General features: G+C 38.0%; 1 protein-coding gene across 15 annotated transcripts in view; it reads right to left on the bottom strand.

Annotated features, from left to right (window-relative positions):
• The window catches only part of BAZ2B (bromodomain adjacent to zinc finger domain 2B), a 157687-nt gene that overhangs the window by 24396 nt on the left and 111686 nt on the right, over positions 1-21605 (bottom strand). For 8 of the 15 annotated variants that reach the window (XM_074873917.1, XM_074873921.1, XM_074873915.1 and 5 more), the window contains 12 exons: positions 19073-19283; positions 14055-14147; positions 13870-13931; positions 13226-13291; positions 12410-12475; positions 11722-11766; positions 11444-11476; positions 10179-10244; positions 4358-4498; positions 3326-3580; positions 2328-2542; positions 854-928 (listed from right to left, as the gene is read on the bottom strand). In XM_074873917.1, the coding sequence (XP_074730018.1) occupies positions 854-928; positions 2328-2542; positions 3326-3580; positions 4358-4498; positions 10179-10244; positions 11444-11476; positions 11722-11766; positions 12410-12475; positions 13226-13291; positions 13870-13931; positions 14055-14147; positions 19073-19283 (1328 nt within the window). The remainder of the gene's footprint in view (positions 1-853; positions 929-2327; positions 2543-3325; positions 3581-4357; positions 4499-10178; positions 10245-11443; positions 11477-11721; positions 11767-12409; positions 12476-13225; positions 13292-13869; positions 13932-14054; positions 14148-19072; positions 19284-21605) is intronic. The other 7 variants (XM_074873916.1, XM_074873925.1, XM_074873923.1 and 4 more) reach the window with 2 other exon arrangements.

Here is a 21605-nt window from a genome sequence, read left to right on the forward strand (position 1 = left end):
TTCTTCTTTACTTCTTTCCTTCTTCCTTCTGAGATACATTAAAGGGAAAAAAGGGAGACATAAGATTAGAAACACAAGTACCTAAAGCAAGGACTAAGAAAGGATTCACCATTCCTAGTAAGAGGTAAAGATGACCAAGAAAAAAAAAGAAAGTAGAGTCTGGCTATGTATTTTTACCCCCTGTGATTCACAAACTTCATGCCTTCTAGCTTCCTGGTAGTTGGAGCTGTTATGCTTGCTGTATGGAATTTTGTCTTGTAGGATGGGAGAACAGTGGATATGAAACTGACAACTCTTAAAAAGTTTCAATTTTACCTTAAATAAAAATATTAAAAAATATCTCAAAGTTTGCAGTCTACATATGATCCCTAGCTATAGGGAACAACGCAACACTGACAGATGGGAAACACTAAGATGACATAATACAAATTAGCAAAATTCAATTGGTAATTGTTGTATGAAAATCATGTCTTCTTAAAACACCTTTCAGAACGAACATTGGCAATTATGATAGGTCCAAATAAATGTTGATAATGTCAATAGCAATTTGACAGCTCCTGTAATATTGCAATAACAAAATTTTTACTTTCTTCTAAAGAATACAAAATGGAATTGACTTTGCTCCAATGTTGAGGGACACTAACCCTCTGAATCTCATGCATCTTTAACAGACTGTAAAAGACTGGTGCTGCACCATTCTAAATCCACATCCATCTTAATTAAGCAGTGCAGTTACTAACTTCCTGGTGAAACTGTAATTTCATCAGCTAATTTTGTCCTTAGAACCAATTGCCTATATAGTAGCAAATGCAAAAAAGCAATATATTGTAATATTTAAGGAAACGAAACTTACTTCCGAAGTTTGCCTTCAACCATCCATTTATCTCTCCTTAAATTTGACATATAATCAATGTTTTTATCAATTTCACTGTCAAAGATAAAACAATCCATTAACTGTGAACTTGCATATCTTCTTCTGACAGACATTTATGTACAGATACTTTGTCACAAAGAACTATCTTGAAGAAATGTTTAAAATTCAAAATAAGTAATTTTAAAGCTAGGAAATTCCAATACTAGGAATGCCAGGTAGTGTACTGCTGTACCTATGTCAGGCAGTCTTTATTTACAGCATCATGTCAGTTTTCTTTCCGTAAGAAGTATCATTCAAAGGATGTGACATCTCTTTCCATAGTTCTAATTCAATGCCAAGCCCCCGGATGCATTTGCCCCAAAGCATCTAGCCCTGTGCTGAAAACAAAGTTATCACTGGTACATCTATGGTATTCTAACTAGGATCCACGTGATCCAAACACCAACGTTCACTTTTCACTGCAGAAATTGAAGAACCAAAAAAAAGTGCTTCAGTACAGTCACTGTCTGCGAGCCCACTTCTGAGACATGCCAGCCTCAACAATTTAGCAGGCTGTAGCTGTTTCTGTGATGAAACAATAGAAACCCAAGTTCTGAATTATTGTTTCTACAAATCTGACATAACAGTTGATCATCTGATATAAGATAAAGTTCCTTACTACGATGAATTTGATTCATACACGTGAACTCTCCTGCACAGTACCGGCACAGCACTTGCACTGCACACTCCTGCTGTTTTTCAACTTTGGAAAACATGAAGCATCTCTTTCATTCTTGCCTTACACAACCCTGATTCGCTGATACAGCACAGTATACCAAAAGCAGCAGAATTCACCAGGAAACAAAACAGCACTCAAATAAAAGACTTTACCACAGTAAGTATGCAGAGGTAGAGGGATCCCAAAGATTGGTGTGTCCTAAGTTTTTATTTACACATTGTTGGGTTTTAAAATATTAACACGGGGGGGTTTAATTATGAGATGCTATACATTACTGACCACAAATAAAATATATACTTTCTTGAATGACTACCATGATAAATCAGGCTTGCCACCTCATCTTACGACCCTAGTTAAAGTATTTGGACAAAAGAGGTCTTAAAAAACAAAAGGAAAAAAGGGAAAAACAGAGTACTGCAGAAGCCTTACAGAACTCTTCCAAATTATTCCCTAGAATACCTAGTAAATTTCTTTGTAATCAACCTCATCTTTTACTCCAAAAATAGCTGAAGAAATTTTGGTGCAAGCTTTGAAAATTAATTTACAGACCAAACATGGAAAAGTTCTACTCTTCCATCATATCAGAAGTACATAAACATAAGAAGCAGTAACAGCAAATTGCACCTTTCATTATAGCATCAAGAACCCACCTGTAACAGAACACAGTGTATACAGGATTTTTGAATACCATTTTTATAATTTTATTTTTACAGACCTGTTTGGGAAAAATCTTACCTTACTACACTTTTGCTGCATGCTAACTCATTGACAAGAAAAGCGAGTACTGATGCTTTCTGAGCTGGACTATGTGCCTGAAAAGCTTTTGTCCTCAAGCTGTCTGTCAGCTCAGTCTGCCCACAGTGAGCCTCCATGAATATCTGCAGAATCTCAGACACATTATCTCGATTGATGCCAACATTCAGTAAGTGTTCCCCAAGAATAGTTTTAGCCTAAAAAGAATAAAGACATTTTGAACAGCACATTTAAAAATATTATTTTCCTCTGCAGGCTATACTCTTGTTTATAAAAAGTGGGGTGGGTTTGTCTGCACTGTTACATAAGGATTTTAATCAGGATTTTTCTTTAAAACTATTCAAGTGTAAATCTTGACTAGAGTAACAAATTGGAATGTCTTCATCTCTTAAGTTTTTAGGAACAGAGATAATATTAATATTAATGAATAGATTAAATGAAAGACATGGTCCAACCAGAACTTGATGAATACTGTTTTGTACAATCATGCTGTGTAAAGTTCTAGAGCAGAAAAGAGCTATGCTGGCTTGAAAAAGAAGGATAATAAGGAAGAGAATCATGAATGAATCAGAGTTTTGATGAAGTGACATACAGAGGAGACTTTAGAGAAAGAAATGGCAAGACAGAGTATAACATGAGGGTATAAATGAAAGGGGAAAAATAAAAACCAAAACAAAACAAACAAAAAGAAGGAGTTAAACATGGCCACAGATGTTATAATGCCCTATAAGAGGTCCAAATAAAAATGAGGAAGGGTCCAGAAATGAGAAAACGTCCAGAAATATATCATTTCTGGAAAGCGGGAAGGCTGACAGGACACAGAGAGTCTTTGAGTAACGTTAGAACAGTGACATCAAAGAAAAGAATTACAAAAGAGAATGGAAATCCCCATCAGAGGTGTCAAAGACGCAGTATGAAGAATGCATTCATAAATATAGCGTGTTTACTATGGATTGCTTTTTCCTTCTTTTTTTTTTTACCTTGTATCCTGTAACAAGTCCTGGATCACAAACAGCTGCAGAGACAAGCTTTACTAGCAAGTCCTGTACTTCTCCCATGCTGTCCCCTATGTTTAGCAAACCCTCTTGAAGAACGCTCAGGGACGGGACATCCACGTTCACATCAAAGCCAAGAACTTTACCAAAGTTACGCAGGAACTGCACTACCATGAGACAATCTGAAAATGTGCTTCCATCGAGAACAAGGCCTGGGATGCGAGGCAACTCTGGCAAAGGCTGACAAATAAAGAAAAACAGTGAAAGATTCAGCAGTATATGTCAAAATAAAACTTTTTTGATACTACCTAGGGAAATTGGCTGATACTTCCATATGACCTACAGCACAATTCTAGAAGGTAAAGGCTACAGAGAAGCTGTCTTCCCCATCCCATCCAGTAAATTTAATTTAAAACTGAAGAACATTTATCTTTTCACATGTTATACAGGATGCAAGAGATTAATAAATACTTACTTTTTGGCCAGGAGATGGTCTCAGGCTTTATTCGGAGCCAAAATACTATAAAAGGTGGTGTAAAAATATTTGAGGGACATAAGGAGGGGAATTCTCTGGACAGATTGGGTTTGAACCTGTGGTATGTCAAGTCCTGAAGGACTAGAACTAAGAACACAGAAGACTGGGAAAGTAAATTTTTTGAGTGACAGCTTAGCATAGTTGCACATGTGAGAAAAGCTCTATCTAGTGCCTATGGATTGAGACATGATGCATATTCCTGCTGTAAAAATAACTCAGAGTAATTGATTTTTTTTAAAGTAATCATGCAAGTGCTTTTTGTGAAGCAAGCCACTTTTAAACAAAATGCTTTTAATTAACTAAACATATGCTACTTTAGTGTTTGTAGTAACTTGTATTTGTATATATTTCAAACAGTTATCTAATTATCAAGACCAAAACTTGAATGCTTTGGGAGTGGCTGCAAGAAAAGAAAGTTATTGCCACAATGGCAAAATACAGAAACAAGAGGCAAGAAAACAAGTTTACATTATTATGATTACCTTCTGGTCTGCCAAGCACATGTCCTCGTTCGGCTTCTTTAGCTCCTTTGCCATTTCTAATTCCAATCTTCGCTGTTCCAGTTTACGTTCTTTATTTAATCTTTTTTCATCGCGTTTCTCTTGCTTTAACCTCTCTTTTTCCTTAAATAGAATTCAAAGAGCAGAAAATAAAACCCACATATTATACTTATAATAGAACAATCTAAGAATTTGAAAAGCACTACTTATGTAATCTTAATAATTACCACAGTAATTAAGGAACCTGCATTCAAGTAAAGGGAAGGGGAAAACTACAGAAATAGAACAAAATCATCAAATTTGTGAGCAAATCTAAGATTCACTTTTTTTCTCTCCTGTCCCCATGGGAATGGGTACTGAGTATGTTTACGCTGAGATACTCTCTGGAGTACCATTTCAGCAAGTGAATCACAAGTACCAAGTGAAAACATGGTAAAGAACTGCCATGCATGTCAGGCATCTGATTTCACACACTATAATCATCAATATGGGTCTGCTGAAGCAGAGACCACTCAAGAAAGCAGCAGCTGGAAGACCTCTCTGGACAACACAGGGCTTAAAAATTCCTCTAATACATAAACTGGATGTGAATAGCTTATAAAACACAACCTATCTTTTCAACCCACACAGCTTCTGGCCTTGAAGCACCATGCACTTAGCACGCAATCTGAAAATTGAACAGTCATTAACATCTTACTCTGTACAACACAGAGATAATCAAGGGAGAAGCCAAGCATCTACTATTTTTCTCTTCAAACACCCTCTACACTGGTGTCACACAGAATACGAACTCTCTAACTTGTTAAGACCGACTCTGAATTTGGAGCTCCAATTGCCGATCCCATCCCTGACTGCAGTGGTTCTGCTGTCACACGCCCCAGCGGTGACATGCTGGCCTGCCTACACAGCGGATTACACACCTTGGTGCAAGGGATACCGAACACAAAACAGTGAGTAAGAAGCCATGTATGGAATCTGCCATGTATCAGTGCTACCTCCTTAGAGCACAGAACTGCATGCACATACAAAAACACATGTGTTTGAGTGTGTCAACCTAAGAACCTGACACAACATAAAGGCAAAGACACTACAGGCGCTTTTCACCTGTGGACACGGAAGAGCTGAAGAACCAAGCTAAGCTGATTCATATTATTTAGAATCACTCCCCATTATTCTGTCAGTTTAAGAGGTCACTCCAGTCTCTTCAGTTTACCATTATGAAATTTTGATTAAATGAGAGTATGGGATATAACTGCAAGTCAGAACTCAGCTGCATTTGTAGAACATCATTAACTGCTGACTTTGTTGTACAGTTCTGTCAGGCCCCATGACTTTTCATCATAGAATATCTCAAGTTGGAAGGGACCCATAAGGATCATCAAGTCCAACTCCCTGCTCCTCACTGGACTACCTAAAATTAAACCATACCTAAGAGCATCGTCCAGACACTCCTTGAACTCCGACAGGCTTGGTGCTGTGACCACTTCCCTGAGAAGCTTGTTCCAGGAACCAACCACCCTGTCAGTGAAGAGCCTTTTCCTCACATCCAACCTGAACTCCCCCTGATGCAGCATCATTCCATTTCCTCGTGTCCTACTGCTGGTCACCAGAGAGAGGAGATCAGCACCTTCCACTCTGTTGCCCCCCTTGAGAAAGCTGTAGGCTGCGATGAGGGCACCCCTCAGCCTTCTCTTCTCCAAGCTGAACAAACCAAGTGACCTCAGCCACTTCTCATTAAGTCTTGTCCTCAAGACCCTTCACCATCTTGGTCACCCTCCTCTGGACACACTCCAATAGTTTGATGTCCCTCTTATACTGAGGTGCCCAAAACTGCACAGAGTCCTCGAGGTGGGGCTGCACCAGTGCGGCGCAGAGTGGGACAAGCCTCGAGCAGCTAGCAATGCTGTGCTTGATGCAATTGGTCCTTCTGGCTGCCAGGGCACACTGCTGACTCATATTCAACTTGCCATCTGTCCTGGTTTAACCAGGATAGGGTTAAGTTTCCCCAGCAGTGGGGGGGAGCTCTAGCCGGGTTATTCAGATACCATGCGGAAGATACCATGCGGACGTCACATTTTTCCTGGCGCGGGAGCGCGGTGCATTCGTGGTTTTGTACATCGTGCTTCTCACTGCTGTATTTGGTAGCTATTTTGCTCTGTTCATTGCTATCACTATTACTGTTATTGTTATTGCTGTTGTTTGTTGTGTTGCTATTGCACTGTTGTATTAAACCTTTCCTTATTTCAGTCTTGGGGCTTTGTATTTCACTCCCTTTGTGGGGGAGGGGTAGCGGCCGCGTGGTCTCAGACCCCGGCAGGGGCTAAACCACCACACCATCAAACCAAACCCCTAGATCTCTTTCTGCAGGGTTGCTCTCCAGCCTCTCTCCAGTTTGTACATATAACTAGGATTACCCCATCCCAGGTGGAGAATCCAACACTTGCTCTTGTTAAATCACAGTTGGTGATTGCCCAGCTCTCTAGTCTGCCCAGATCTCTCTGTAAGGCCCCTCTACCCTCAAGAGAGTCCACAGCACCTCCTAGTTTAGTATCATCAGCAAACTTAATGTACCTTTGACTCCTGCATTCAGATCATTTATAAAAACATCAAAGAGCACTGGCCCTAAAATTGAGCCCTGGGGACCCCCCTGATGACTGGCTCTCAGCCTGATGTTACCCCATTTATTAAAACTCTTTGAGCCTGACCTCTCAGTCAACTGTTCACCCAACGCATTATGGACTTGTCTAGCTGTACACTGGACATGTTGTCCAGAAAGATACTGTTAGAGACATATCAAAAACTTCGCCAAAATGATAAAAAAAACCCCACACACATCTACTGGCTTCCCTTGGACAACTAGATGGGTGACCTTGTCTTAAAAGGAAATTAAGTTGGTTAAGCAGGACTTTCCACTCTTGAACCCGTGCTGGCTATGACCAGTGACTGCACTGTCTCTCAAATAGTTTTCAGTATCTCCCAGAATAAACTTCTCTATAATTTTACCAGGCACTGAAGTGAGACTGGCAGGGCTGTAATTACCAGGGTCCTCCTTCTTACCCTCCTTGAAAATTGGGACATTTGCCAGCTTCCCATCGACTGGCACCTCTCCAGATTCCCAAGGCCATTGAAAAATAATGGACTGCAATAAATTTAATAAAGATAATGGACTGCACAAATTTTCTCCCTACAGTGGTGAATAGCATCCCAATAGTCCTCCAATGTCGCCTGTCCTTGCTTCCAATGTCCATAAGTTTTCCTTTTCTGTCAAAGTTCTAGAAGACGATCCCTGCTCAGCCAAGCTGGCCTTCTGCCCTGCTTGCTTGACCTCCCACACTTTGGAATTGCCTGTTCCTTTGCTCTTAAGAGATGGCTCTTAAAAAGTGACCAGCATTTATGGACCCCAATACCTTCAAAAGCAACTCCCAGGGGACCTTACTGACTAGCTTCTTCAGGAGCCCCAAGTCTGCTCTCCCGATGTCCAGAGTCAAAGTTTTGCTGGCATTTTTTCTTCTATCACCAGCGATTTGAAACTCAACTCCTTCGTGGTCACTGTGACCAAGACAGCCACCAATCACCACTCTGCCTGTGAGTCACACTGTTTACAAACCAGAAATGGAGGAGGGCACCTTTCCTAGTTGGCTTAAGAGTTAACCCTGAAATTCTTCCTTGCACCAAAGTGTTATTAATTTTTTGGTTTATCACTTCCATTTAAATTTACTAACATATCTCGGAGAAAAGTTTTAACAATGCTTTTGACAACTAGATGCTGTTAACAACAGTTATTTTACTTCAATCTCTTAGCTATTCGTACTTTACATATAAAAGTCTCAGGATACAAAGATAAAAAGTCTCAGGATATAGAGAAAAATATAAAAGGTGAAATAAAACTTAACAATTATGTTTTAGCATTGATAGTCCCCCTTAAGATAGTATCAGGGTTAAAACTGAAGACAGCCTCAGGATTAAGATGTCAATTAGTTTATCATGGTCTAATAAAAGTTTCATCAATCATACTGTACAGCTCTGGTTTTATCATCAATGCTATTCCATTATGTACTTTTTTTTTTTAGATAATTTTTTTAAACCATCTATAATGCAACATAAACAACTATATTATTTCAAACCAATGAAGCTAAAAAAGCTTGGGTTGTTTTAGCTAGTTAACATTTCATTTACTGCAGAGTAACCTGAATAAGCAGGATGTGATATTCCTGTAAGAGACACTTTTTCTCAAGCTACCTCAGTCATGAACATAAGCAATGCGGTTACAACTGCTTTTCAAGGCAAAGCTAGTCTTTTCCCTCATTTCTTTCTGCAACCTTCCAATGAAATTGAGACCTCTCAACTGGTTATAAGAACAAGTACTATTACAAAACCACTATCACATTAGCTTAAGAGCAGGGAAACTTCAGTGTCTTTCATGCGATAGTATGGCTAAGAGTAAAATTTAACTAGGTAAAAGCCTGACTAGTCAACTCAATGAAAATATTTGGATGGATTTTGGATTAGGTTGTGCTTATATGGACAACTACCACTGTTTCTTGAGTATTTTTTCCCCCCTCTAAGTAAAGTATCTAGAATTCCTAGAATTCCTTAACTTGTAAGCAAGGTAATCATTTGAATTATGAAAAACATTTCCATTTTGCAGTCTTTTAAAAGGAATAGTTTAATTCCATTGCACAAACACCAATTTAATAGCATAGAATGTTTATTTAATCTTTAGCGTTAAAGCTCATAATAAGCAAGTGTTATTAGGCCCTTTTGTGATATACTAGGTTTATATAAATTAAAGCAGTCACCAGAATAAAAAGCACTCATCAAAAGGAAAGGGCAGCTATTTTGGAAAGTCTTATTTTCAGAAACAAAACAGAACAAAAAATCTAGATGTTTAGATTATCAGCATCAAAAGGGTCCTGAAATTTTAGCGAGTGAAATCAATCACTTTTTTATTATCAGCTTAATGCCACTGTGTTCAAAACCAAAACCAAGTTAAATAACTAGATTCACAGATGGACAAAGTAAAATGATTGTACACAAAATGACACACACACATTTAGGACTTTATCTTTAGGAGGCTTCTCTATCTCTTGGTTCAGAATTATTGACATATTTTTAGTAAAACAAAATTTTCTGGAGTGCATCAGTACTTTCTACTGAAGGAGAAAAAGTAAAATTATTAGGGCATAATAATCCTGTTTGGATGGTTTTGTCATGGTCCAAATCTAGAATCATCTACAAAATCTGCAAGTTCTAAGAAGCCTGGACTGGAATGAGATGTCTATTTTTACCCCTGGGTAAGTACTGAGGAAAACCTGTTGAGCAAATCTCACAAGTCAGTATGATGAAGTCCTTACTCTTCTTATGAACAACGTGAAGAAGAGAAAACAAAACTTCCTTTCCAGGAAATACTAAGGACTCTGAAGTGACTACGCAATTATTGGCTTCTTGCTCATCATCACCGAGGATGGAAGGGACCCTCTTGAGAACATCCAGTCCCCATCCCCGTGTGTGTCCTGTCCCCACCCTGCAGCAGTATCAGCTACAGGCAGTTGCAACTCCACAACCTACCTGGGCAATCTGTGCCAGTGTTCAACCATCACCCTCAAAGTTTAAAAGTTTTTCTTAAGTTTAACAGAATTTCCTGTACTTCAGTTTGTGCCTACTGCTTCTTGTCCTGTCACTGCCACGTATACAAATGAAATTATACATACAGGTACATCAAAGACACTGTTCTGTAGATCACTGCAGAGTGAAACCATCAAAACTTTGAACTTTCAGCATTCAGTATTCAGTTAATACTCACTTCTGCTTTTTTACGTGCTTCCATGGCTTTCATGAGCATCATATGTTGTCTTCGCCTTTCTCGTTCCTATTGAAGCAGGTAAGATTAGAACAAAACTAATCCACATTTTCAAATCAGTAAAAAAGCTGAGTAACAAATTTAGCATTAATAGACAAGTCACAGTAAATACTAAATATAGGACAAGAATGGCCAAGTCTGTGCATGTTTTAGTTCAGGTTTAGAAAGCAAATACAAGAACAATCAAAAGCAAAAAGGTAAAGCAATGAACATGGAGACAGTGTAAAAAAGAAGCATACAGATTTACTTATGGTCAGTTGTGATGCTCCTTCATAAGCTGGCAGAACAAAAAGCATAATGGTTGGCTGGAACAGGTCAGTTACCTTACATCTGCTATGATGGAACTTGCAATTTACTTCTTCAATAGCCAATTCAGCAGGAATTTTAAACTGGTCATTTTCAAACATTGCAAATATTAACATTTTTGTAACCCAGCAACAAATTAATATGATTAATTTTCTCAGCTCTAGATGAGTTTTAATCAAGCTAGTGGTGGCGCATATACATATGCAACGACACTTGCATTTACTGATGCCTGTCCCTCAATAAATTATGTCAGTACCTTCAAATGCATTAAAGAGCTTTTCTAGAGCTATTCTAGAGCATTAAGTATAGGGTTTTTGCCTTAAGAGCTGTAGATTACATCTTGGCCCCAGTAAAGGCTACGAGAATTTTATCATCTAATTCAGTGAGGCTAGGATTACAGGCTAATGTTTCGTTGTATGCTTACAACATTATGTATTCACCACTGACTGAAAGCTAATTTCCTCAGTACCTTACAAACTTAGGAAAGACATCATCCTGATCTCTAAAATAGGTTAATTCAAAATTGTATTTAAAATGTCTGGATTCATTCCCAGTGAATGGGACAAGGCTTGCAAAAATTATCCAAGTGACTACCTATTAATTTTGCATTAATTAATACTTGATTTTATACAGTAGTCCAATTTCTATTGTGACATCAGTATCACAGATTTCCGGTTAAAAACCTCATTTATTTATTGCCATGTTCAATTTATATACATGTTCAAGACATGTCTTTTTTCCTTAACAGACAAGACAAGCAGATGTATGCAATGCACTGTGCTGTAAAGCCATGCAGCAGTATGTAATATGACAGCAGCCAGTGCTACATTTTATGCATTGCTATGACAACCATATCACAACCAAATCACAATGCGGTGTTAGATGTACAAAAATAAACATACCCATACCATATCTAGTCTATGCCTCTCCAACTCCTGGTAGAAAGAGTTGGCACAACATTATGAAACAGAAATCACAAAGTCATAAAACCACTTTATAATCCCCCAAAAGACCCCAATACCAAAGCAAAGCAACAAATCATAAGGTGAAAGAAAATTTGTGCCGGAATCAAACCCAGAAATTTAAAAAGGGCATATTTTGAAGATTCCCCCCCCATACAGTTTAAGTAGTAGTTGACAATTGGCATTCCGTCTGTCTGGTCAACTGAATGTGTACCAACCTGGTGTTTCAGAAGAACAGCTTGCTGCCTTCGCATCTCTTTTTCCTTAAACAAAAGAACAAAAATGTATCTAAAATATCTAGCAAATTTACTTACCAAGTTCATATTTTTGCCACACTACAACAGCACATCTGAATTAAATTCTTACTTCCCTGCCCCCCATAAACTGATCACACAGAAGTACACAACGTATGTGACAGCAAGTCTATTGAGTTGGGAGTTCTATATTAAAATACACCAAGAATGCCAAAGCAGTAATAGAAGTACATATATAAATAGTTGTAAGGGTTCTATAGTCTTGTATACGTACAGCCTAGAAAAGATTACACTTGTTTTCTGATACAGTGTGCTTAAAAGAATATTGTGAATAATGTTACAGCAGGAACATTTTAAGTTATGCAAACCAAGTGTCATGTAAGAAAAACTCATTGTAACAGCACAGAAAAAATTACAGTCGCTCTATATATTCATGTGTGTATGCATGAATGTATGTGTGTGTGTCACATTCACAAACTTCTCCATCTATGCTTCATATATTTATATAAACATACGCACACCTTATTCATATGACATCCCTATTTACAGTTTCACTATCAATTAATATTCCTCCAAATGTACTACTTTTATACATCAACATGTATTATGCACAGTAACACAGTTCTTGGGTTTGGAGCTCCTCTAAACTAACCTTTATTCGTTTTTCGGCCTCCAATAATTTGGCATTTGCTGCTTCTTCCTTCTTTTTCTTTTTTGCCTGTGCATGCAAAACAGGTCACACAACAGCACCATCACAAGTTGAAAATAATCTGACTAGAAATAAAGTTACATGCCTTTAAAAGTTCAAAACATCATCACATATCGTGTACACTGCAACAGATTTCTTCCCCAATGCAGCTTTCTTGATCAATCAGTTCAAAATTCATTTACTTTTTAAAAATTACACCAGAATTTCAAGTCCCACTGAAAAGTGCTTCACCCAGCTATTATAACTAAGAAAGTAAGTATACACAGAAACAGTAAAACATAAATGGCAAGAAGATTACCATTAATTTCTCCCTGAATGGAGACTTGAAAGCTAGCAATCTACCTTTGCTAGTATACTAGCAAACTAGTATAGAATACCAGTATATTCTACCATGTATATAAACTTAGTATTTTAAATCCACTGTACTTCATACAGAGCAGAGCATGATACTGCTTTAACTTTCCATTACTGCAAACTTGTTTTCTTACAAAGGAATAGTTATACTGTTAACTTTACAAAATATAAGATTATTTCTGCAGAAAGTCCGGAACTCAAGTGAACATTTCCAAGATTTGGGTGGCAGTTAGTACAGATTTTTTAAGAAAAATATTTTAAGACGGGTTTTTGAACTGGCCTTTGGAAGTTCAGGTTGTTCGAGTTGTTACTCTTCGTTACATTCCTAACTGCATGTGTGACTACTAAAATATAACATCCTTTAAAAAGGCAACACAAAAATTATATTTGAGCCATTATTTTTACCTCTAGAATTTGCTGAGCTCGAAGTTCTTTCTCCATTCTGATTTGCTGGATTCGCTTTATTTTTTCCTACAAGAGGAAGAAAGGGGTTTTTTTTTTAGAAAAACAATACTGAGAAAGTATATTTACTTTTTCATTTTAAAAAATGTCCAAGTTTACACATACATACTTTTTGTTATTTGCTATGACAGTATTTAACAATATTTGTGTGTTTAAGAACATACTGGCATACTGAGATACAACCCTTCGCGCACAACCTAAAACTAGACAGGCAGCCAGAATCACTGAAGAAGCTAATTACACTAGTCCAGTATTTACAGAAACAGATATAACACTGTTTGTTTTCTCAGAACTACATCACTGTACTTTAGTAGCAGTTTTTTAATTTCTTGCTGATATTGGTAAGCAATTACGTATGTTGGGCGGCTTAAATCAACACTGACAAAATTGGGATGTCCTGACAACACGAACAGTAACTATAGAATTTAGGATTTGAAATAATATACACTCTGTGCTCTTTAAAACTAGGTTTAAAACATTCACTTTGTAAACAACATACTTAATAATTTACTAAATAATTAAAATACCCCTAATTCGATAATTCAAAACATAATTTAAAGAACTTATGTAGCAATCACATGGTTTACCTGCTGCTTCATTATCTTTATCTGCTCCTTTTGCTTTCGCTTTTCTTCAGCTGCCATAATAGCTAACAAACAAAAGAAAACAAAAAATTACTATCAGCAGAACATGACAAGACATAGCTAGTTTTTCATTAATACATTTCAAAATAATCTGCTAGCATGCACAAACTTTCACAAGTAATACTTACCTTGCTGTTTTTTTGCTTCTTTGGCAGCTCGAGCTTGTTCCTGCTTCTGGAGTTTTCTCAGTAGCTTTATTTGTGCTGCTTGCCTAGCTATTTCTGTTACAAGAAGAAAACATTTAAGTTCATAAAAACAGTGCTGTCCAACAATAAAGATATAACTTATATTCCAGACATCTGCATGAGGTAAAGACAGAGAGAACAATGGATTTGCTTTGCACCCTTATCTTGACAGCATTTCACTATCAACTACCTTTAGTGGTATCTCATGTATCAGTAACTACATCAATAGCACAAATGAACATGGATACTTCCTACACTTAAAAAAAATACTATTTTTGAAGGAAAAAATTACCTATTGACAGCATCAGGCCAATAACACCGCTTCATCTGAAAACTGATGTCTTGTTTCTTTTTCAAGCAGAAAACATTTGTCTCAGAGTACTAAATCAACATTTCATTCAGAAAGCATGGAATTACTGTTTTCCTTATAAATCACCTCATGTAATTATCTAATCCTTTTTTTAACAATGCAGTTGTTAAACAGTGCAGCAGGAAGGATTTTCTGGAGGTTGAATTCAGCTTGCTATTCAAAGGACTGAGGTCCAGGACCTCTTTGATAGCATTCTCCAAAATACTGTCAGCTTCTTGTGCAATGACGAAGACATAGACAGACACACAGGAAATCCGTGTATAGATAAGATGATACTGTAGATAGCAAGGGCAAATAAATAGGTACACAACAACAGGGAAACCTTCAGGGCCAAGGAGAAGCCATACAGAAGAGGAAGTTATGCCTTAATTGAAACAGAACCAGTAGCTGGAAATTAGAATTTACATTATAGAGAACTTAAACTATGAACTACAGAAAGGCCAACAGATGCAGAAGAACGCTTTGTCTGAATTGACACAATCCATGAGGAGGACGCAGTTAGTGTTCAGCATGCACTTCAAAAGGACAGATGGGAAACAAACACCTAATACTGCAAAAAAAAGGGGACTACAGATCAGTCCACCTGTATTTCCATTCAACTAGTATGTGCTGCACTGAGCAAAATTTAGGGGCTTCCAAATTAAGCCAAAAAATCCAAGAAGAAATTAGGGAAACTAGAATTCTTGGTATCAAATGATTACCCAGATGCAATGGACATCTCACAGACACATCAGAAGCGTAATTAATAATACATGGTGTTGCCAGGTACCAATGTTACAGGAATATCAGAATAAGATGTACAGGAAGAAGACAAGCTTTCTGTACAAAGTGCAGCATCAAGTCACACAGCATAAAAACAACGAACGAAACATCTATGTAGCCCATTTGGCGGAACCCTAAAAGAAGCTGTACAAAAGCAGTTTTCAAGCATGCGTACTTGAAGTGAGCAACCTAGAAGCAGTTGAAAAAATGTGTACTTGTGCAGGGAAACACTGAGCCACATTTAAAAAAGGAAAAATGTAGTCCATATGTGGCTCTTCAGAAAAGGAGGCCATCATAGGAAAATAGTGAGCATCTAAAATTGAAAAGCTTGTTCAAATAAGAACACGGAAGCCTATGACATGCCAAACACAGTGAGTTAGGCTAAAAAAGAACTTTGAAGAGCACCTTGCAAAGGATGCCTGTGCAGACAGTAAAAGATCTTTACATACATCACAAGAGGATGCCAGAAATGCAATCAGTGGGACCTAATGATAGACAGGATAGAAAAAAGAGCCTTAGAAAAAATGGTTACTGAATCCCTTGTGCCAGTCTCTGCTGCTAAAGATGTTGGGTAGGTTTCCCTACTCAGTGCATCATCTACAGCAGACAGATCAGAAGAGCTAGATGAGTTTGCGGTAAATATAAAAGAAGTATTAGATAAGAAGGTAAGTCAGATGTTAACAGATCACCAGGATGGGACAGAGTAAGCTGAGAAATCTGAAGGAATACTAGCATGAAACCATAGAGACACTGGTCTCCGTGTTTACCATATTATTAGCAACGGGCACTGTGTCATAGGATTGGCGACTCTTACCAACAAAAAAGGAGGCTCTAGCAGAAGTCTTGGTAACTGCAGACCAGTTAGTCTGATTTTCCTTTCCTGTTGAGGTGGTAGAGTCTTATTGTATGCATTATGTCTTATGTATACACTTACTGAGTACATTACGAAACACCATCAGTTCAGATGCTTGGCATGGATTCTACAAGGGGAAATTCTGCCCAATTTTGTGTTTCAATGAGAGTGGCAGTAACAGGGAGATAAAGAGAATCTAATGGACATATCGTATTCAGAATTTCAGAAAGTATTTGACTAGGTTCTAAGTCAAACATTATTGATAAAACTAAGCTGTTATGTCACTGACGGAAGCTTCACAGACTGAAAGCTCTTTAAACAACAGCAGGCGAAGAGCAGAGATCAGCAGTCACCTTCTGTGATGAAGAAAGTTAGTAGAGGGTTTTGTCACAAATCAGTATTAGAACCAGCTTTGTTTTCATCAATGAAACCTATAAAGGGGACTGCAAAGTTAAATCCCAAAATGTGAAGATAATATTAAGCATTCCAGAAAATCCAAGGCTATGCTGGCAGCAAGGAACTCTGGAAGAGCCCTGCAAAACAGTGGGCAAAGGTACCAGAGGAGTTTCATCATAGATAAATGTAAGGTAATACACCTAGAAAAGAAATACTGAAATTAATGGACACATAAGAGGATCAAAAGGATGGAATAACTACCTTCTGAGAAAAGACTAAAAATACTTGGGCTCTTCAGTTTGGAGAGGAGACAACTAATGACAGAGAGGATCAAGGTCTGCAAAATCATGAAGCTGGTGGATAACAAATTCGAGAACTGTTATTCTCCAAACCCCGCAATAATGGAACTAGGGAACACCCACTGACAGCAACAGAAATTTTTTTTTAAAAATGGAAATGGTCCAGTAGTTAGCAGACTTCTGGAACTTGCTGCCACAGGAGGCTGGTAGAGCAAACATTGTCAGGAGGTTAAAAAACAAACAGGCTAATTCATGGGCAACAGTTCCATAAATGGAAAATAAATGGAACGAGAAAAAATGTGATCTACATCACTCATAAAACACCTCAGGATGCCATGGTGCATATATGAGGAAATAAATGGACCGAGAAGTGATCAGGTTCACATGCTTTCTCCAAGCAGCACCTCTTACAGCCACTACTGGAGACAAATCTCTGCACTAGAGGAACCCCTGGGCTGAGCCACTGAGACATTTCTTATGTCCTCATGAGGGGAAAAAAGCAGCAAGGTAAGTATGAACAAACATAACATCGAATACTGCACGTTCTGAATCTTCTTGTATATATAGACCATATGGGTTTGTTCATTTTATTAAATGTTATAGTATATGGTGGGAAATAGACATAGGGGAGTGCTCCCAAATACATCCCCCCACCCCTTACAGTGACCAGTGTAGGGAAAGCAAAAATACAAAGTGAAGCAAAAGGGCTTAGTGACTAGGGCTTATCTTTTCCCATTGAGGAAGACTTCTGGAATCAGTTACTGTGTCTCAACAATAAATACACAGCCTTTCAGCAAACGCTACCATGCTTCAGCTGTACTGTATTCAGCTCTCGGGCCCCCAGTGTCAGAAGGACAAGGACCTGCTCCAGCGGGGCCAGAGGAGGCCACGAAAATGCTCGGGGGGCTGGAGCACCCCCCTGTGAGGACAGGCTGAGAGAGTTGGGGGGTTCAGCTGGAGAAGAGAAGGCTCCGGAGAGACCTTAGAGCGGCCTCCCAGGACTGAAAGGGGCTACAGGAAAGGGGGGAGGGACTCTTGATCGGGCGGGAGGGATAGGACGAAGGGGAATGGGTTTAAACTGAAAGAGGGGAGATTTGGATTAGACCTAAGGAAGAAATTCTTCCCTGTGAGAGTGGTGAGGCCCTGGCACAGGTTGCCCAGAGAAGCTGTGGCTGCCCCCTCCCTGGAAGGGTTCAAGGCCAGGTTGGACGAGGCTTTGGGCAACCTGGGCTAGTGGCAGGGGGTTGGAACTGGATGATGTTTAAGGTCCCTTCCTACCCAAACCATTCTGTGATTCAGCAGTTGAGAGTTTCCTGGGAAAACAGCTGTGCAACACTACAAGATGTACCGCCTACAAAGGTATCTCTAAAACTGCCTTCTCTCTGTCCATGTGTCCAAAGCACCTTAAGAATATCTATACAGAACAGTATTCTTTGCAGGCAACAAGAGAAAAAGATGCAAAGAACCACATAAAGGCACATGTACTGTTAGCAAGGACATTATGCCATATGCAAGGTAGCTACCCAAACATGCCCACAGTTAGCACATAAAAGAACAGTTAAGTCTTAAGTTAAAATGAATGACGTGACTCCTGGGCTGTAAGAATTTTTCATATTGGATTAGAGGCATTCAGAAAGTATGATACTGTTATGGACTAAAGAATTGAAATTCCAAAGTCATGTACCTGATGTTTATTTAAAACCTGGCCCTCATGCTTTTGATATATAGCAGTACTTAGTATCATGAAAGTTCTACTGTCAGCACTGGCACTACTTATTATGGGATCCTATTCAACCTTATGAGTATTTAAATCTTGTCACTATCAGGGATTTCACAAAAAAAGTATTTTCCCTGGAACAGCCAAAAGCTTCGCATAAATGCCAACTTCAGTGGTTCTCAATTTCTATTTCAATTTCCAGGTCCACTGTTGTTTGAGCTGACACAGGGGAAAACAAAGATCTGTTAATTTTTGCCAATTTAAAAAATACATCAGTGGTGACCAGATTATTGGATGACTGCTTTTTCAAATTTTATAAACCTAAAGTAACTATAGAGTAAGCTTTTACATGCGCATTTATACACACACTTCTTCCTTTGAATCCTATATATTTACTGACCTTGAAAAACAAGAAGGCTTCAACCAAAGCATGTGACAATTTCCAAAATAAAATGTTGTATACTAATATCCCAGTGAAACACATCACTCCTCTTTAGAAAAGCCATTATATATACTCTATAAACTAATACCCTCTGTTCATGAAAACAGTAACATACTACTTACCTTGAGCCTGCAGCTTTCTTAAAAGCTTTGCATCGGTGTTGTCTAGAAATTCAGTGCTACCAACATTTGGAGGTCGCCCTTTGCGTCGTCTCATTCTTGACTCCTCTCTAGAGTGCTGTCTGTCTGGATTTGGTGGTCGTCCTCTACGTCCTTCCATAGCTCTGATACGGGGAATTACTTCCTCCTCCTTCAGAAGACACCACTGCATACCCTTTTAATTGACACATTTCACAGACAGGTATTACAAACACAGAATAAAAAAAGGAAAAATAAATTCAATACACTTGAGAACATGAACAGCAAGAGTGTTGTTTTGTTTTGTGTTTTTCCCAAGTAAGTTATATATATAAAATATATGAGAGCTGTGATGTAATACTGGGGTAGAGTACAATGTTTTGATGTTACACAGAAGCTATATATTGAGAGCTTATCACTATGAACTTTTGTAAAAATTTTGAAAAAAATTCATGCAAGATTTTGAAGACTATTCAGTGACATACACAGCTATTACCTAGCAGGTATGCCACCTAGCAGGTTATTTTTAATTATTTCTGACAAAATCACTTATTGTTCAAGACTCTATAAAAGGTGAAATAGATTCTTCCTTATTACGTAAACTCAAAAATAACTATTCTGCTTTTACATAATCCTCTGCTCAACATGAATGAAAAAATGTGTCAAAGCTACAACTCATGCTTTCCAACTGTTAGTGTTTACAGAAATTCTGACATACATAAGCAAGTACAGTAATGTATTTTCAAATATTGCTTTCTGAGGTGTTGTAGATCTCAACAACTGGGTTGAAAAAACAGAGACTCATTTTAATCTTCAAATCTTGTTTAGTACAATTTATTTCTCCCCTCACCCACTGCAAGAAAATTAATTTGATTGCTTCAGGTTGGCACATAAAAGTTTATAACTTTTAGGAATCCATCTATCTGAATTAAAAGTTATGTTAAGTATATTCTCTAACTATACAAAGTATTCAGCAATACATTCAACCCTGTCTTTCACTATTGCTACTTTTTTTTGTGCAATCTCAAGAACAAATACTGAAATACTTTGTTAATACAAATACCCAAGTTGGTCCTCATATAAAAATAGCTTTACTTTAACTGATAAAAAGTAGAGCTTATTGCATCCATTGAGCACAACAGGAGCACAGTATCTGGTCTGGTTTGACTGAACATGGGTATTTCAAAACTGTAACATTTTTCGAAAGGGGGGGGGCAGGGGGGGGGGGGGGCGCGGAGAATATAAGCTAAGTATCCTTCAGGACTACAGGACTACTCCAACTTGCCTTAAATAGGTTTGTAAAGGATTTTGGATTGTCTGCTAAAGCAAGAATGGAAGTTGATAACTTATAAAACATGTTAATTAAATATCTGTTCAGAAAGAATACATTTGCATTACCAAAGTTTTCACTTTTACATGTATACAAATACTGAAATTTGCTGTACCACAAGATACTTTTTATTTGCTTATTCTGACAATTTATCTTTGAATTCTTTCTCCACATTCTTCATAATTAAAAATATTTAATAAAAGATTCAACAAAAAAATGGCATTTTGTTAATGAAACATTCAGATTCTAAGGAAGCTATTGGTATCTGCAACGATACCTTTTTTGGAAGTCTGAATCGCTCCCATTAAGACCATCCCAAGAGTTCACCTCACACTTAGTTTACAGACGCTCCAGAGGGCTTTGTTATTAGTCATTTTCCTAAAAACAAGCTGTTCAGAATCATGACCATATCACTGCGTGTACAATGCACCACTAAGCTCTTTTCAATCCAAAACAGTTAGCTCTACCACTTAAACAGAAGTTAATAAATTTTCTAACTTCAAGAGTATTACTTAGGTCTACTCTTTCATTTCACTGCCTAGTACCTGACTTACAATTTATCACAGGTTCAGTCTGTTGAGCAATGTAAGCTAGGTTTAATACTGTACTTATCACCTACACCAACCTGGGAAATCTTATCCCATAAACTGCAAGTGCCAGAGGAAAAGGGTAAAAAAAAGGCAAAACAGAATTCAAAGAAAATGAGAAGCAGCCATAGTTCAAGAAGTACCTTAGATCCTGCAGTGGAGATGGCTCTTGCTCTGTGTTTGTATTTCCTGTCGTTAGTGATACTAATGGTAACACATACTTGGAAAAGAAAGGTAAGAGGCCTACAAGATCATTAGCGCCACAGAGACCACGGATGTATATTACATTTTCCTAATGCCTCCCAAAAGAGAAACTAGAGGCCATCAAATGAAGCTAGTCAGAAGTTCAATAAGCAAAAGGAGCTTGCTCTTCCAGGAATGGGGAGAAGACTGTTTAATGTCCTGCCAAAGGACATTGTGGATGCAACAAGTTTCCACAGGTTTAAGAGAGGACAAGACAAAAGTAGCCCAAACCAGATCCATTAAGGGTTAAGCAGGAGTTAACGGACCACCTATATTCTGTTCTCAGGTATCTTTTAAAATCTGACCCAAAGTACATTTCTATTGAAAGCATGTACAACCTGATACTCTGTGGATTTTC

The sequence above is a fragment of the Strix uralensis genome, chromosome 6 (assembly GCF_047716275.1).
Source record: "Strix uralensis isolate ZFMK-TIS-50842 chromosome 6, bStrUra1, whole genome shotgun sequence".
NCBI lineage: Eukaryota > Metazoa > Chordata > Aves > Strigiformes > Strigidae > Strix > Strix uralensis.